The 19,090-nt window shown below is 41.3% G+C and overlaps 1 protein-coding gene across 2 annotated transcripts; it reads right to left on the bottom strand.

Annotated features, from left to right (window-relative positions):
- Window positions 1-1,426: 1,426 nt before the first annotated feature.
- zbtb45 (zinc finger and BTB domain containing 45) lies at window positions 1,427-18,576 on the bottom strand. Of its 2 annotated transcripts, none has more exons than XM_072383607.1 (6): window positions 18,199-18,572; window positions 15,705-17,074; window positions 15,229-15,363; window positions 10,582-10,722; window positions 5,702-5,975; window positions 1,427-4,357 (listed from the first exon to the last, which is right to left on the bottom strand). In XM_072383607.1, the coding sequence occupies exons 2-6, from the start codon at window positions 16,782-16,784 to the stop codon at window positions 3,939-3,941; spliced, it is 2,049 nt and encodes a 682-aa protein (XP_072239708.1). In that variant the 5' UTR covers window positions 16,785-17,074; window positions 18,199-18,572; the 3' UTR covers window positions 1,427-3,938. The 2 variants fall into 2 exon arrangements, with proteins under 2 accessions (XP_072239708.1, XP_072239709.1); XM_072383608.1 differs by having other exon boundaries at window positions 4,054-4,352; window positions 18,199-18,576.
- Window positions 18,577-19,090: the final 514 nt, after the last annotated feature.

The raw sequence follows: 19,090 nt of genomic DNA, 5'->3' as shown, positions 1-19,090 counted from the left end.
CAAACCCTGACCACAGCACGGTGTTGGCAACTGGCAAATGAGGTAAAACAATTTAAGGAAAGCACCAAAGGTTTGGCTTTAAATTTGAATTCATAAATAGCTTATCAGAGGTGTCTCAGTCCAGCTTCTCTACAATTCCTCTTTAAATATTCTATTCAAATCTGCTGTTTCGTTTGCAATGCTCAGAAGCCAATGAGCTCATGCTGCCAGGTCTGCTTCCAGTAAATAAGCAGTATGTTTCGACATTTAAGTGGACATTTAATGTCAATATTTATAGTGAAGTCCAAGCAGAGAGAATCCCAATCTCCACCTTTGCTGGATTCACTCTTTTTAAATAAAAGTCTTGCTTAAGTTTTTTTTTTTTTTGTCAAATTATTTCATGACTTGCAAAGTTCTCAAGTTCAAAATGTCTCGTTTGTTGAGGAGATCCACATAAAACTGTCAATCAATTCAAAGGCTCTTACAAAGCTTAGGCAAACTACTGACTATAATATGAAGCCTCAACCAATATTAAGGAAGATGAGTGGAAATCAGGGATATACGATCTTTTAACATCACCTTTAAGGTGTTAAAAAGAAAAAAAACATCCCAATACTTTAGGGGACAACAATAAGTGAAAGTAATGTGCAAACGTAACTGTGCATAGAGATCAAATTGTAATAAATATTAATGTGATAACTGACATTATCACGACTTTACCTTTGTCAAAACCTGTGGGGATGATTGTACATTTTCATAATTAATTTAGTTTGACTAAAACATTGTTTTTTTCCCCTAATAATGCTGTAACAAAAGCTTTTTTTTTTTCTAAGCAACAAACACTTTATTAACCAGAGTCCAAAAAGACAAACACAGCCAGACACTCAATAAAATCCTGATAAAAATCATTGATTTGTCATAGTTAATAATCCACATTTAACTTCCTCTGAATGGCTCTTTCACTTGAAATTTTCAAAAGTTCTGATTATTTCTGCATTAGAATCACATGAGCAACAGATAGCATAGTGAGCGCTACAGCGATAAACAGGACTTTCACATAAAAGAACTTTAGCAGGCTTTCAAAAAAAAGAAGAAAAAAAGTAAATGAATCTATCTTAGCTTCAGTTTTCACTGTTTCTTAGTTTGATGTAGCTTAAAAAGATGTGAAGCATAATGTCTGTCTTTGGACCACCGAGGTAATTGTTGGTATGTGTGTGTGTGTGTGTGTGTGTGTGTGTGTGTGTAAAATATGCTGAAATGTTTCTCAACAGTTAAAATGAGAAAATAGTGTCCCCCTGAGCCGTAAAAGGCTCATCTTGGTTTGAGGTATATGATCCTGGGGCTGACCGGTGGCGCCTGTGGACAATGTTACAAAGCATTTTAACAGATGATGGTGAAATTCATTCAATGTGATGTGCACAACACCCTCACCCCTCCAGACATACCCCCCTTTCCCACCCCTAAACCCCACCCTTAATCTTGCGCTGCTCAAACAACTTTCCTGATTGTATCAATCTATTCTTCGACAACCTTCTGTCTAATCCTGCTTTGTTCCTGAATAGTGCTGCATTCTATTCACCTTCAATTCCATAAATTCAGGAAGTGCATGACAAGAAAAATAACAAAACAGAAAGAGATAAAGGTTCCTTTAAAGTAAAATCTGAGTTTTCTTTAGACTGAGTATGACTGCCACCAGTTTTTGGTCTCATGAAGAGAACAAACGTATTTCACCGTGGCTGCCTGATGATGTGCATTACGCTAGATGTGTCTCCCATTTCCACCACCGAAAGCCGATACTTCTACCTAATGAGGAATTCAACATGACTACAATAAAGGTTTGTTCTTGTATATGGTCAAGGCAACTGGTTCTGTTCGAGTCTTTTTTCCTCAGTTTTGTATTTAATATCTTACTCCTGCAGCCTTATCTAACATAGCCAATAATGTCACCTGCTGATGACAACACAAATCAGGCAATGTGGAAACAATGTGGAGGCAACATTTCAAAATCTTATGCCAATCAAGTTTGAGGTGCAAGTTTGAAACGTTGCATCCGTTTTCCCTTGAGGAATGGTAACCAGTTCCTGTTTTATTTAACTGCAAGCTGATATCTTGAGAAATTGCTTAAATACTGTCAGTTATATTAATGGGTGGTCAGGAAAGCCTCTTCGAGTTCAACTTTTATGGATTTAAAGATTTGACAAATGGACTAATCCTGAATTAAAAGAACTGAAGGTCAATCAGCCTCAGAATAAAAAAAGATCCCAACCGTCTTCCCACCCCCACCATTAATAAAATACCTCAGACTCTTCCAAACCCTGCTGTGTTTTCCTAAACTTTTTGCTGACTCTCTCATCTCTCAAACAGGGTTCCCACACATTTCTACATTTAAAAATAAGGGTGCTCTGATCAGAACGTTTGGGGCTGATCACGGGCTGTTGGAGTGGGGGGGGGTCTACTGATACAGAAACCGACCACTGAAAACACATGATGTGTTTGAAGCCTTTGGTTTATCATGTGACAGCATTTACTGATTGACTATCTTAACATCATATCATCGATTAAGAGATAAGAAGATCTCATACCCATTTATCTATCAATAGGTACCATGTGCATCTTCTCCTGCTTGTAAACCACAGCAGCTTGTTACTGGTTAAGAGGAACAGCTTATAGCTTGTAAAAACTTTTCTTCTGCTAGCAATCACATTTTATGCACATTTTTTATCCCAACTTTGTTTAGTTTCATTCTGTTGTCGTGAGCCCATGGATCCAAAGCCATTTGTAACTGAGCTGTGAGTGGTCCAGCACAAAAGAAAAGAAAAAACAAAACAAAAAAAACCTTGAAATAATCATAGAACCATCATCTAACAGTGGAATTCCAGAACAACAGCAGCTGTTATGTAATAACACTGAATTCAGCATCACTTGGGCTAATGTCACCCGTTTCAACTGGAATGTGCTACTTGTCTCCTGTTATATCGCAACTGGACTTAATATGTATGAAAACATGTTAGTCTGACTGAAACTGACTGGACAAACAGGCAGATAACACTGTTGGGTGTCAAAGCACTTCTGTATAAGCTCTGCTAGACTGAGACTGGCCTAGGCTCTCTGCTCTTGCTTCACAGTTCCACTCCAGTACACAGAAGAAGCAGCTGGTAAACTAAGGGATAGTGAGCATCATTTAGCAAAACCAGTACAGAGTAAGTGTAAATAAACTCAGCGGAATTCCCAATAAAGCTACTCCCATTCACATATTTTTCAGTTTCTTCTGTCAGAAAGTGGGGCTGAAAATCAGCCCATTAAGACTACGTGTGAACTGGCGCTCAATTAAAACATTTCCAGACGGTCGCTCTGCTCCAATAAAATCCTGATTTTATAACCGCAGTCTCATCTGACAAAATCACCCTGTAAGTAAGTTAAAGACCACTTCTGTTCAGTGAATTCAGCTGTACCTACATGCACCGTGCTCTCCCACAGACCAGCTTTACTCTCCGTTACAGAAAAGGATCGGCTCCTCTGATTGGGCTTTTCAGTATCAGCCGACAGTGGGCGGTTTCCAATTGATCAGAGTACCCTTATTTAAAAATTCAAGACCTTTTTGTAGTGCTTCATCAATGTGTGTGACTGTTAACCATATTGCTCTGTAGCTTATGGTTAGTTCTCACAGCAAAAAAATGTCCCAACACAGGAAATTAAAGCAGCTACAACTATTAGGATAGGTTTCTCAAAATGGAACATGGTTGTACAATTTCAAAACAATTTAAAGTACATTATTTTCAGCCCACCAGCCCTGTGCAGGAACCCTGACTGAAGGCAGCATTGAGCTTAAACAATCAGACCTGTACTGTAAGCACTCTTCCCACCAAGAAAAACTAAATAATAACAAGGCTGTGTGCACCAATTAAGTGTTGGTTCAAGGAATGGGCAAACTAACCTCCTCCTCTTCCCTTTCTCTAGTTTCAATTGGAGGAGGCTCCATGGCTGGGCATGTTGGCCAAGCTGCCAATCATGCTGGCTGCTCCAGCCATACCTGAGGGCCCTCCCATAGCTGGAGGACTGTGCTTGGTAGGTGAGGTCATGTCGCCTCCACGCCCCTGACCTTGGCCTGGGGTGTGAGGAGTGTGGTGGGCATGCTGTAGGGCATGGCGCTCCAGCAAGGTGCGGTGCGTGAAAGCCCTGTGGCACACGTTGCACTGGAAGGTGCGCTCAGCACGGTGGGTGCGCATGTGCACATTGAGTGAGCTTTTCTGGGTGAAGCGCTTGCCGCACATGGTGCACTGGAAGGCCCTGACACCAGTATGCACCACCATGTGTTTGAGGAGGTAGTCCCGCAGGGAGAAGGAACGCCAACAGATGGAGCACTGATGAGGTTTCTGACCTAAAGAGGCAGGTAGGTGCAGACACACAAATACACCCAAAGCAGTCTTGTTAATTCATTGGAAGTAGTTTCCATTTCATTCATTTATTGTTCAAGTGGAGAATAATGAATGGATGAAATCTTGCAATACTGTTCATACTGATGCCATCTAATGCCTTCCCTTTTCCCTGTAAAGCTGAGCCAGTGAACATTTTTACTGCTCCGAATTGCAGCACAGCCTTAACCCCACCTTCTCTTTGTATTTCAGAGTGAGCTGCACTTGTTTTAGTCGTCTCTCATTTTCGCCATAGAAGTCACTTTGTCATTATTTGTAGCAACAAACTGTGGCTAAATTCCATGAAAGTGTGTCACCAGAACAGCCCATGCAGGAACCAGTCAAAAATCGGGTGATGTTGCATTAGTAAAATTCAGACAGAGATCTGTTATTCTTTTTTACACTTCTGATTATTTGCAAAGCTGTGCTTTGTTGTACAGGAAAGTAAAACCTGGAAGCTTTCTAATTCGATTAAAAAAAACATTGCTTGTCATGTCATATATGTGACATTAAGTTAAACTGAATATTTTGCCCAATTTGCACAAAATACTGGGATATACGAGCGATCACAATTCAGCTGAGCACTGGTTCATATCCCCCATCCCTTGTATCTATGTCGGAAACATGAAAAGCTGATTTTGATGCTGATATTTGTTTGATAGACTGCTTAACTGGAATGATGCACAGAGACGCTCAAATGAAGGTGACGTTCCTTGAGCCATGTAGATGGCTCATCATTTTGCAATGTTGTGCTGTCCTAGGTAACATTTGTTACAACTAACCTGCTCATTATGAGGTTCAGATTATATTACATCTTCTTTTCCTAACACCACTCTCATAACACAATGTATAAGCTAATGGAATAGATTTATATACAAACCTGCTGAGATGTACATTAGTAATGACACCAAGCAAACTCCTGAGGCTGGTGATAGCAAACTATCTGTACAGCCACTTTGTAATAAAAAAAGAATGTACCAGTCAAAAGTTTGATCATGCCTCATTCAAAAGGAATGGGAATTAATAAAAAAAATAATTTATTTTCATTAATAAAAATGAATTTTTTTGGGAATGCAGAATGGACAGGAAGCAAAAGAAAAACTAATCCAGATAACTTTCTTAAAACTGCTAGATGGAGCACTGTCAAAGTACCCTTTTAGAATAAATCTGGGGTAACTGCACATTTTGGGCCATCTATAGTGATGGACCCAGTTGTTCACATGGAAAGTGAGTGAAATTGTTGTGTAACAAAAAAAAAAGAGCTGACCCATCATATTTTCTCAACTTTGCAGACACTGAAGTAAACTTACCCGAATGGATGAACATGTGCTTGCTGTAGTTCTTCCTGGAACGTAAAGATTTGCCACAGTGGGTGCAATCGAACGAGGTTTCAGATCCCTGGGAAGAAGGAGAGGGCCCTGCAGAGCAGGAGGAGGTGGAGGGAGGTGGGGCAGGAGTCATTGGGGCTGGAGGAGGAGCCTGCTGACTGGGCTCTGTTCCTGGCATGCTGTCAATCCCTCCCATGGGCCCTCCCACATAGAATGGAGCTGGCTGTGACTGGCTCACTGGGTACTGGAAAAGAAGCTGCGGGGGATCACAAAATTTACTATTACAGGGCTGTTTCACCATGCACATCTATGGGCACAGTAGGCACCAGCGCAGACTGTGTGGCATAAATTATTTCATAAGAAATTGTGTATGAAGCTTTCTAAAGGTGACCGTGTATTCAGTAATTTGTTGTGAATTTAAACACATCTTATGACTTGATGCATTCTGCACAAGAGAAAACACTGGAAATTAAGATTTCTTTTCAACTGATAGGGAATAATAATTTTAGAATAATAAAAGGCAGGTTAAACCAGAGACCTGTTTGATATGTGAGCCAAAAGATGGGTTTGGTCAAAAATTAAGTCAGGGTTCCTCACAGAAGTACTAGATGCCAATGTGTTGCTGTCCAAAGTCACTAGAATGTTCAAAAGTGAATCTCTGACATTTTCAGGATGAAAAATAATCAACTCAGTTCTTTATGTCTCCAAGGCAAATCTCTAATTCAGGTAACTGATTTGTTTCTATGGGTTTCATTGACATAGAGCTTGGTATCATCAACATAACTTCAGAAATGTACATCAAGTTTTCTAATGATGGTTCAAGTCGAATAGCGTATCCAACTATGATGGTGGAGGACACGTCCATCGTACATTTATACGTACAAACTGGAATCTGTCAGATAATTAGGACTTGAACCAGCTGAAAGCAGTACCCTTGATGCCGATGAATCTTTTTAGACGAGATGACGTGATTAATGGTATTAAATGCAGCACTGAGGTCTAGTAGCTACACTGCAGACACAAGTCCATTGTCAGAAGCAAGGAGTCAGGGTAGAAAGTTAGTCAGGATATAGCCGTTAATGAGCAGTTAATTTAAAAACAACTTTTTAAAAAGGTTTTCAGAAATGAAAAGCAGGTTTGATATAGGTCAAAAAGTTGAAAATAATAATAATTATCAATAGTCAGATGCTAATCAATACCAAACTTTAGTATCTAAATAGGCTTTCATCTGCAAGGGAATCCATGTCAGTCTCGCCTTCCTCTAGCATCTGCAGACACAAACACAGCCCCTCTCCTCACTCGCTGCTGAACACAGACACATGAGACCTCGAGGCACGGAGATGCTGCTGTTGTTTTAACGGCAGCAACTAAATAACTTTTTAACAATTACTGCATCTAACTTAACATTTTTGGAGACAGTCCAACCGCAATTTAGAGAGGCACACCTGGGCAATGTACCTTGAAGGTCTTGAACATTTCTTTTAATGCCAAACTTATTTTGAAGCACCTGGAGGGAGTGACAACGTGTGCGTGAGTCCATGTGTCTTGTGTAAGAGACCAGAAAGTTAACAGTTAACAGCAGCCTGTTTTACAGTCACCATAACAACACATATGAGAACAGTTAAAAGTGCACGGCTCCTCATCTACCTGTGCCTGCTCAGAGAGCAGCTGCAGCCCTTTCCTTTGCTCCACTCAAAAAAAAATAAATAAAAGACAAGCATTCAGAGCCTCCTGTGACACGACAGTCCCAAGGTAATAATGACGATAAGATGCGGAAACAGCAGACAGATCTGACACAAAACTGTCATGCAGTAAAGATAAGATAAAGACAAAAGTAGGAGCATCGTCACTCTGGCCCAACATTTGCAGGGATAACAATTTGCTGACTTGACCACAAACTTCAAACATGAGACACCCGAGAAGGCAACATAACTGATGGATAAACTACACTGTTGACCTGCAGTGTGTCTGTCAATAGCAGGCAGGAATCAGTCTGCAGAAGAGACTGAAATGATGACAAAAGGCATTCCATCCAAACACAGTGTAAAGGGAGAGCTGCCATTCACAGATTTTATTCAGAAATATTCAAATAACAGAGTTGAACTGACTACCTAAACCTCAGAAACAACAGAGTATGTGTGAGCCAAATAACTTGAGTCAACATGCAGCTCCACACATTAACATTTATTCCTCTTAACATCATTACTGACATTACTGTTTTTAACCTACAGAGATAACAAACACTCTTATTCCAAAGGATGGGTTTAATATTAGGTGATTTTTGTGTTGAAAAAAAAACAAAAAAAAAACTGTTCAACTTTATTGTTCTTTTTTCTTGTTGGATCATTTGTGGTCCTGGATGGATGGATGGATGGATGGATGGATGGATGGATGGATGGATGGATGGATGGATGGATGGATGGATGGATGGATGGATGGATGGATGGATGGATGGATGGATGGATGGATGGATGGATGGATGGATGGATGGATGGATGGATGGATGGATGGATGGATGGATGGATGGATGGATGGATGGATGGATGGATGGATGGATGGATGGATGGATGGATGGATGGATGGATGGATGCTATTGATAAGGGGTAGAACATCCTTGAACAGTTTGGGTGGAATGGGGTCCAAAAAACATTGATGATTTGGTACCCTTGATAGTTGACATTAGATCACCAAGAGAAAAACAGTGTCAGTAACAGACAAAGTCAGTCCCAGCGCCTAAGGTTACAGCGTCAGGCAGTTGTGACACGACAGAGTTCATCGTCTTTGGAACCAAGAAAAAATGGTTAAAAGTCTGTGCTCAACTTCACATTGTGTTAAAATTCATAAACCAAGCCTGAATTCCTAGAGACCTGAACTTCAAGAGCAATACTGAACAGCTAAATTGGTCTGAGGCATTCCAGGCAGTTGAGGAGATCCTGAAATAAAGGCAGCATTCGACTTCAGTTATGAAGGCAGCCGCTTATCACCCGAAGAACATTTGTAAGTGTTTAAAAAAGGTGGCCCATTCATCAATACTCATTTCTATTCAGCAGACGTGATTACTGGAACAGTGCATGAACTGGTCAGTCCAAAAAAAAAAAAATCCATCAGACAGCTGAAGCTGGCACAGAACGCTGAGGCTAAGTCCTCACTAAGACCAGAGAAGTGGATCATATCAGTCCAGTCTGGATGTCTCTACACTGGCTTCCTGCCGTCAAAGAGCTGATTTTAAAAAACTGCTGTTACAAAGCTTTAAATGGTTTCCTTTCCATGCTTCTAACTGCTTTGCTTCTCTGCCAAGAGTTCGAACTAAACGTGGAGAAGCTGATTTCGGTTTTTTATGCCCCGTATAGGTGGAACAAATGCCCAGAGAACTGCAAGTCCTCTGCAACTCGTTTCTGTTAAGAAAATCCTTAAGATTCCCCTTTACCACTTTAGTCACTCTAAACTCTGTTGTTGTCAAATTGGACAATATAGATCATTTGCATTGCCTGCATCACATTTATGATATTTTCTAACCTGCTTTTCCTTCAGTGTCATCTTCTTGTCTTGACAGAGCCTTCAGTTATCAGGCCCCTCTCTGTGGAACCAGCTGCCAGTTTGGGTTCAGGAAGAAGACACCCTCTCTACCTTTAAGATTAGGCTTAAAACTTTCCTTTTTGACAAAGATTATAGTTAGGGTTGGCTCAGGTGACCCTGAGACATCCCATAGTTATGCTACTATAGGCCAGAATGCTGGGGGACCTCCCATGATGCACCTGTCCTCACTTAACTTGTGTTTCTCAGCAGGTATTCCTGGCCTGGTGTTATGGTGCTTGTTGTCCTCTCTTTCCCGTCCTCTCAACCTCCAGCTGCTCTTCCTGGTTCTGATGGAAGTTTCTTCCTGTTAAAAGGGAATTTTTTCTTCCCACAGTCACCTCATGTACGCTCAAGATGGAGGGTTGGATCAAAGAGGAGTTTTGATGTAGTCTGTTGGTATCCTTCGCTAGGCAATTTCTTTAGTGGCTCTGTATGAATTTGACTAATTTGGACTTCAATGAATTTAATTTGATTGGATGCTGATTGTATTACAGTGAATTGGCTTTTAATTGGCTTGAATTGAACTGTATCTTTTTAAGTGCCTTGACACAAGGACAATTAAATTGAAAACTTCAAGAATTAGACACAAGATGCAGTGTACTTCACACTGAAGTCCCTTCTCACATTATGTACACAGGCTGCTGTCAGTTTCCGTAGAAACAGGTCATTTGCATATTGAATCATGGCTGACTCTGAACTAGACATCTACTCTAAAATACCATTCTTGAACATCCTTCTGTGGAATGAAGCCCAAACATCCAACTAAAGTAACACAAAATCCATCTAAAAAAGCCAAATCTTTATTCTTCATTGTGGGCTTACTGGCTAATTGTCTGTGGTACATATTCTAGGCACATGAAGAAGGTTCACACCAAGGGATTGAGGATAACTTGGGAGCTCTCAAGTAGACTACACGCCTTCAAGGGCTTTTATATTGCTGCTTTCACTCACCCACAGGAATAATGAGGTGAAGTAACAGTCAGCAGATGAGTCAGAATCATCTTGTAACTCCTCTGTTGTATGTAGGCCCAGTAAATCCTGGGCTTCACTGTCGGTCCATCCCTCTGCATCTGTTTATTTTCTTTTTTTTTTGGTGTTGCTCAGAGGGGCAACATTTTACTAATCCCTATACAGTTACACAGTTCACAAATGATCCCACCTCCCTACTGGGAGAGTCATTTCTCTGAGCAAGGAGCTAAAAGGCTCTATAAACAGTCCTTGTCCACTTCAATCTGCTGTGTATTTGCAGTGAACATAATCAGGTAGTATGACACAGAGTGACTAACCTGGTTGTTGATAGACTGTGTGGTTGGAGGTGGAGTCAACGGCTTATTAACCCTTCCTCTGGGGTTGAAACCCATTGCTTGAGCAGGCTCGCTCTGTGGCCAGAAACTCTCTGAAAAGACTCCTGGCTCATCATAGAAATCCTGAAAGCAAATACATATAATAATAATTATGTCTGTCAACAACAGTTTTAGTGGCTTCAGCTTCAGGACTATAGAAACCCTGGAATTTTACACTCTGCTCCATTGGTAGAGATCCTGCCAGTCTAATGCTCTAACACTGTGGTTACAGAGAACGTTTCACAAATCACAGGAGAGCAAACAGAAAACATGTAGAAATACATCCTGTTTAGACACAACATTCCACCTTAGAAAATAATGAGGTATATGCTAGGGCTGAACGACTAATTGCATTTGCCATAAAATTGCGATGTGAAAAAATGTGATTTTCTAATCGCATACGTTGCGATTTGAGTCATATGACTTTCAACATGCAAAGGCCAAAAAAAACTGAGCAGACGAAGATGGTCTCAGGCACAACCACGACAGCAGCTGACACTACAGAAACTTTAGTGTCTAAGAGGAGGAGTACTTCAGTTGTGTGGAATTATTTTAGTTTTAAAAAAAACAGGATGCTGCACTGCTCCAGCTATTGTGCAAAACATGTCTCGCTTCGGTTGCTACCTCGCGAGGCAACACAACAAACATCCATCCATCCATTTTCTATACCGACAGTCCGTTAAACGGGTAGCGGGTGGGCTGGAGCCTATCCCAGCAGTCACTGGGCGAAAGGCGGGGACAGGTCGCCAGTCACAACAAACATTTAAAAAATAAATTAAAAAAAACCATAAAGCCTTATATTATAACTGCATGGCTCAAATGCCGACTAGCAGCGTATCACATCATCAACACAGCACTTGACAGGGATTGCTAACCAAAATTTTGGAAAGCGTGACTCCATAAGAAACTTTGTCAAAACTGAGTTTTTGGCAAGGGACATGATGCCCATTAGCATGGTGACTAAGCCTGGGTTTACAGCCTTCATTAATACACTGGATAAGCGGTACAGCATGCCATCCCGAACATATTTTAGCCAGATTGCTATAACAGAGCTGTATTGAAAAAATGCAAGCAATGAGTGACTGCAGAGCTGAAAACACTGAGTTTGTCTACTATAACAGAAAGATACAATCCCTATATTTGTTGAGAAATACAAAAGACGAGGAACTTGAAAAATAATCGCTTATTAAATCGCAATATTTGTTAAAATTTTTTTTGATTAGATTATTTTTCCATATGGTTCAGCCCTAGTATGTTCCATATCAAATGTGTTAAAGAATAAAAACATATATATTCTGTGCATTTTTTGCATTTCCTTTCTGTCTCCCTTCATCTACAGTTATGCACAAACGTCTCTGTTCATTTACAACCCTTTCCTTTTATACTCCAACTGTACACATACACAAGTGGAGATGATAAGACTTGCACAAGTGGTCCAACCAGTCAGACTATGAAACAGTCAAAACAATGGTACAATCTGACATATGAGATGGAGAACTACAAAGAATGTCTCAGTTAAAGTTAAGAAAGCAGCAAGTCAAGATTATGGAGACAGTGTTTATATGAATGCTTCTACCAAAGGTCTGAATCAGTTACCTGCTGTTTATCACAGTGCTTTAAGATTCATAACAGGATGTAAACCCCTCCCACATCATTGAACTCTGTATTCTTTGGTCAACTTGACATCCGTACCACATGCAGACATTTCCATTGGAACAATTTTGGATATAAATCTGTACTCGCACCGTTACCATCACACTTGTCAACTTTCACAGTCGTCATTTGTCCTTCCTTTCCGTGCTTTGGTATTTTGCTCCATTTGTATTGTTTTACCAGTTGTGTAGTAGCATGGTTTATGTGAACAGGTCTCTCTTGAAAATGAGACTACAGATCTCAATGAGGCTAACCTGTACAAATAAAGGTGAAATAAATTATAGTTAAACTTTTTGTTAAGGGCTGCACGGTGGTTTGGTGGTTAGTAACGTTGGGTACTCCGGCTTCCTCCCACCATCCAAAAACATGCATGTTAGGTTAATTGGTGTCTCTAAAATTGTCCTTAGGAGTGAGTGTGAGCATGTGTGTGGTTGTTTGACTTGTTCGTCTCCATGTGGCCCTGTGATGGACTGGCGACCTGCCCAGGGTGTACCCCGCCTCGTGACCTGACAGATTAAGCAGGTATAGAAAATGGATGGATGGTAGGGGTGTGACGAGATCTCATGTCACGAAGTCTTGCGAGATTTGTGAGCTATCCAAACTTCTATTTGTGACCTGTGGGGGCAGTAATGCGCCTTTGCTATGTCTAGCTTGCCAGAATCTAAAGAAGGAGAAGGAAAAGAAGAAGAGGAGAAGCAGCAAGCAGCCAGAATGAAAATGGCCGTGTTTCCCAGATTCACGGCCAATACCGGTATTACCATTGAAGATGCCCCCGCCACTTTCAAATCGTTTGTTTGACAGCATTTTGGGTACCCGGCAAAGATGATAAATGGCAGTAGAGTGACTGATGGGACAGTGACAATATGCAAGCATTGTATGAAAATAATGCCGTACACCGCGGCTAACATAAAGAAATATTTTATTTGAACTTTTAAATTTTAGTTTCAATTTGTGGAAGAAGAAGTTTATTAAAAGCTCATGCTTGCTTCGCATTTCAACAAGTTTTCACGCTCACACGCCACACATGGTATATGTCACGCTGAAAAAAAAAGTATAATATAAATTTCTCTGGCGCGCCGCTATCACTATGGAAACGGCAGGAAACAAGCACATCTCCCATGAGCCTGAGCAGAGCATGCTAAAAATCAGCAGTAAAACAGCAGACTTTTTAATGCTGCAATCTGGGCTCTATTTCTTTGGAAATGCTGAGAATCAGCACCCATTTCGAGATAAATTTAATCAGAGATGAGATCATATGATCTTTCAATACACTGATTATTTTCTTACAATTGTCATTTGAACCACACAAATAGCTATAACATCACCAGGTAGTGTCTGGGAAAAACAATAACACAGCTGCAGTACACTCTGGTAATAATTACATATTGTATTAACATGGGTTTAAACTTTTTCTGAGAAAACTCAAAGCAGCAATGAAAAAAAAATATCATCAATAAAATATAAAAAAAATACTTAAAAAAAAAAAAAAAGAATAGAATAGACTATTAGCGAACAATGTGCAGTGACGCTGTAAACATAAACAAAGATGTCGGCAGTGTCGGACAGCGAGAAAAGAATTGTGGTTTGCTGCGAGTGTTTAACCAAAGTATCTAGAGGCGGTTCCTCTGCAAAGACCTTTGGCACTACAGCTTTAATTAATCATTTAAAAGCCAAACACCCTGAAAAACACAGGCCTGTATAGCCTAAGTGTATGAGGTTACCACAAGCACACACTTATTGGGATTTACCTGAGCCTTCTGTTTACATTATTAGCCTACTGTGACTAAGCAGACTTGTGCCAAAAGGACAATAATTCATTTGTTGTGGGTTTATCCACTTTTATGCACTTTAGTTTTTTTGGGAATGTACATCTAATGCAGGTTTTGTTTGAAGGCCTACAGAGTAGATATTTCTGAACTCAGTTATATAGGGCTGATATAAATGTGAAACTACTGCAAAATGTCAGAATATTGAATAAACATTTACCTTCTTTGAAAGTCATGTCTAAAAATGTATTTTACTTCTGCAATATTTAAAAAAAAAAATTAAACAATTAAAAACTTAACAACCAGATTCGGTATTAGGCCAAGCGTTTGATTTTTATTCGGCTTTGGCCACAAATTTTAAATTCGATGCATCCTTAAATACAAGTTTTGTACTGTCTTTGTTTTGGTCCCAAAGGTTAGACTTTTTATTGGCCATCTACTTATACATAAAGAAGGACTTGGACGAGGGAAAAAAGATTAAACTTTTTTTTTTTTTTAAATTGTAACCTTTAGCTAATGGAATCTGGAGTATACAGAGGTGGATAAAAGACTAGTCTGTGCTTTTATAGGAAGGAGCAAAAGTGCTTCACACCATGTCAATGTATTGATTAAAACAAAAGAAAAGCAACCAAAAGACGAAGGAGTTGATTCATCAAGAGGTGCTGGATTCCACATGCTATGCTTTCCTAGCAAAACAAAATGTTTTAACTGCCAAAACTGGACATAATTCAATATCCCAATCATGACTTAATCTACAGAGCTTCTGAGAAATCTGAAAGGCAAAGCTGTATCCTTTTGATTGTGTGGCAGATGTTCCTTGTGTAGTCTGCAGTGTACAGCAGGCTGCGGCATAAATCCTCCCCACCATGTTTCCCCCTCTACTTACTTCAGGACTTGTGACAGAAATGATGATTACAAATTTAACACGAGGACCTCTTGGAAGTTATCAGGTATTGTTTTTCAAACAATTTTTTTCATGAGAAAAAGCTAAGTATTCAAAATGCATAGGTGGTGTTCTTCTCTCAATCATATCCTTTATATTGTCATTGATGAATTATTAAAAAGTAAATTTGAGCTTTACATCTACAATATAACATTTTTGCAAACTCTTACCTTTCTTATTCATCTATACTGGCTTCAGCTGCTGCATTTCACCTCTGATTTAACATACCTGCCCAAAGGTTGCCATGGATTCCTGGGCACCCTCCTGCTCTTGATCTCGTCTCCCATCCTCCAGAGAATAGACGTTCACATCTGTCTCCTGGACCCCTTCATCTTTGACCACCACTCCCTCTCCTCCTAGCACCTAAGGAGAAGAGGTTCCATGTCAACTCAAGTTTGCAACTGTAGTCAGAGCCAACAGCCAGCACATTCTAGAACAACACTGCATTGACCCATCTACAGCCCCTTCAGGTTCTAAAAAGGGAAATAACCTACAGTTAATATGCAGAAGTCCATAGATATTCAACAAGACAAGTCCTGCTGAAGTTGAGACGAGATATTCAATTGTACAAAAGGCAGAAACATCTCAGCAATATACGCCAATGCAGTGTGAGAAGAGGGGAAAGCATAAAAAGAAAGAAAAATGTTGCGGCTCTGCATGCCTGAAAGCTGTAACCATAGCAACCCTTCCCCTTATCCCCCTACCTGAAGTCTTAACGGTTGCCTCTGCTTGCGGCTGTGGTTCGCCCCCCTGTCTCTGTCTCCATCTCTTCCTCGCTCCCTCCCTTCCAAGTCCTCCTCCTCACTGTATCTCTCTATCCCTACGAGGTCGTCAGAGAGGTCAGTTGTGTTGCCGCGGAGACTGTCCCTGCTGATGCTGTCCACACTGCCAACCCCAGAGCTGCAGCCCGCTGAGAGGTTCCCTGTGCTACTCGTGCTGGCTCCATTGGCAGTCTGTGCCAGCAGATCTCGGAGCTTGTACCTTACGTCCTGAGTGCAGCTGGAGCTCTGCTTCATGAGGATTGTACCAGGTCCAGCACCCATCCCATCACCACCGCACATGGAGCTGGTACCCATGTCTCCCAGCGCCATCAGACTTACAGTGTTACTTTGATCCATTGAGCCTGGACCACTCTCACTAACACTAACAGTAGCACCCCCCAACCCCCCACTCATGTTACTAGCTCCACATTCAGCCATGAAGTTCGAGAAGTTTGCATACCCTCCACCACCACTTGCACCACTAACAGAGCAGCTTCCACTGCCACCACTCTCTCTCCCTTTCCCCACACCACGCTCTTCTTGCTTTGGGAGAACTCCATGCATACCCCCGCCTGCTGCTGCTGCTGCTGCTGCCGCTGCTGCTGCGGCAGCTGCAGCTGCGCTCGCTGCCCCTGCTGCTGCCTTCCTCTGAGAGATGATCTGGGTGCACTCATCGATGACCGTCTTTATCTGCAGGATGCTAGCAGCAGTGAGGATGCAGAGGGCCTGTGACTGCAGAACCACCAGTGAGCCGCTGTACATGAAATCCACAAGCTGCTTCACAGTTTCAGCGGGCACCAGCGGTGGCACAGATATTTCCGAGTGACCCAGCAGTAGCTTGTCCTGGAAGAACGGGCTGCCAGCTGCCAGGACGCAGGCATGGGCACGCAGTGAGGCGTCATGTATCCGCACGGTCACATCGCAAAAGAGGCCCTCACGCCGCTGTGTACGCAGGGCCTCCAGCACTGACTGGCTGGCATTGTGCAAATGGATATAGTGCACGGTCTCTGTGCCGGACACCATGGCAGGAGGGGGTGAATCACTCGGTATGGGGTGGGAATGGGGATGGGGGAGGGGGGGCAGGTGTCTGGGGTTTTGCGTCAGCTTGAGGGGTAATGAGGACAGGGAGGGAAACGAATATAGTGCATGGGCCACGGTGGGGCCACGTCGGCTCAAACTGTCATGAGTCTGATGTAAGCTTTCAAACGGCTTCTCTGCTGTGGATGAAGTGTGAGAGGAGCTGTCTTTGTTATTCTGAGTGGAGCCAATGCCAGGAAGTTGTTTCCACCAGCTCCAATTTCTGTGTTAAAAAACTTAAAATAAATCGGAATTAACATAAATCCACATAATGCAATTCAACAATAACTTTATATTTCTGCCAAAGTAATCAGTGCACAGATTGGTCAACAAGAAGAACTCGTAATCACCAGATAATCATTTGAGCAAATGTAAGGAAGGACCTGTTTTTTTTATTTAAACCCACTTTGCTCTTCTAAATATTGCTTAAAACAAGTAAGGCATCAGAAATTCTCCTATGAACGAGGATATTCTGAGTGGCATAACCCATATCTGTTAACATACTGTAGGCAGTATAATCTATTGAGAAAATAATCTATCTACACTTATTAAAAAATTCAAAAAGTCCGTAGTTGGTGCCCTAATTGCATGTTTTACTGATTTGCTTCATTCTTAACCAAGCAATGTAGCTGTAGCAGATGGTGACAGAGAGTAACACTTGTGCAGCTATGGGTTAATGATCGAATTAGTCGCGTGCATCATCGGGAACACCTGTTTTGGACAAATGACAGCACGTGCTTTCTTCGAGTCCAGCGGCTCCTTAGGTCAGTTTACTTGGCTATCCTGCACAGTGGGTGGCCGGTAACGCAATGCGAAAGATATTTAGTCTCTTAGCTGCGTAAAAGGGGGGACAAAAACTAAGGGAGTAGATGCTGATGAATTACATCTTGTTACAACAGTATCCAATAGTAAGTTCGATTACAGGGATAACTGACAAGCCAACATTTGCATCAGCAAAAAGCATACAGGTTACGGTGGCTAAAATTAGCTAGCTTTAGCTGTTGACATTAGCCGTTAAAGTATCGCACGGAAATATGCTCAAAATACCAGGATATGTATTTGCAAACTGGTCTTTACTATTCACTGAAACACAGATTAAAGTTTAATTTACAGACTAACAACTGGCACTTTAGCTAGCGACATTAAAACGGAAATAAAGCTTACCCCTACGCTTAAAAAAAAAAAAAAAAAAAGCTAACCAAGCTAGATCACAAGCTAGCGAGAATTGCCAAACACAACTAGAAAAGTTAGCATGAACGCAGCTAACGGGCTACATTTTCTGTCCAGAGCGGGTTCACGCCACATTTGGGTTGGTCACAGTTAAGATGTCTTTGCGTGTTGTTTAATCACTGCTACTTACCTATTAAATATACACTGACAGTTCGGAGCTTACTGGTTTGACTCGGATGCAGCAGGAAGCCCTCATGTAACGCTCCAAACCTGATGAGAGCTGGAAACGAGCACACACACTCATAATCACACACATGCAGGCGCAGACAGAGACCCATAAATCGAGGTGAAGTTTCTCTCACATAACGCCACCTAAACCACCGACAGCTGCTTTGCATGCACCTCTTCTCTCCTGCGAATACTTACAGGTTGAAGCAGTTAAAAAAAGTCGGTCATGTACCTCTAACTCATGCCACATACAGCAGAGGCTTGTGTGCGTATAGACGTGCATGTATTCACACCGATACAACTTTCGAGGAAACGTACCAGAAAGACGCAACATATGAACCATTTTTGAAATTCTACCCTATGCGCTTGGTCGATTTTTATTCATGGTTTTAAAAGAAATGGTTGAAAAATAAAATAAACCACTGCTGTCAGAATGACAGGCTGGCTTCTGTTGGGGGGGTTGAATTGCAAAGCTCACTCACAGAGTGTATTAAGATATTTTTAAAGCTTGTTTTGAGCAGCTAATTATCCTCTATACTGTGATGGCAGCAGACCTGGTGAACCGGGCACCTGGATCAGTCCGAACCTTCGAGGACAACTACTTCAAGTGAGTCTAATTCAACACCGTATATAGAAATATTTTTTTGTCATGCAGTAAATGTTAACGTTGATAACACCAACGTTAACATTTACCGCATTTACCGCATGACTTTATTTTAAGCAGAGATGGAAAGAAGTTTTACATTCTTTATCATAGACAATAATATTGGCAGATTTTCCTTTACTATATGTAGAATTTGGGATGGAATAAACAGGACAGTGCCATGGGCTCTGAGGAACTGCTTTGTGACTCT

The sequence above is a fragment of the Leuresthes tenuis genome, unplaced genomic scaffold (genome assembly GCF_036924035.1).
Source record: "Leuresthes tenuis unplaced genomic scaffold, fLeuTen1.0.hap1 SCAF_4, whole genome shotgun sequence".
NCBI classification, from domain to species: domain Eukaryota; kingdom Metazoa; phylum Chordata; class Actinopteri; order Atheriniformes; family Atherinopsidae; genus Leuresthes; species Leuresthes tenuis.
This window is presented reverse-complemented; position numbering and strand designations above follow the sequence as displayed.

What these genes read in the sequence shown, in the direction of transcription:
- zbtb45 (XM_072383607.1), bottom strand. Translation starts at nt 16,784, where the DNA reads ATGGTGTCCGGCACAGAGACCGTGCACTATATCCATTTGCACAATGCC. An exon ending in CACAGTCTATCAACAACCAG is followed by an intron (nt 5,976 to 10,581) that starts GTTAGTCACTCT and finishes GATCCCCCGCAG; the next exon opens with CTTCTTTTCCAGTACCCAGT. An exon ending in GCACATGTTCATCCATTCGG is followed by an intron (nt 4,358 to 5,701) that starts GTAAGTTTACTT and finishes CTGCCTCTTTAG; the next exon opens with GTCAGAAACCTCATCAGTGC.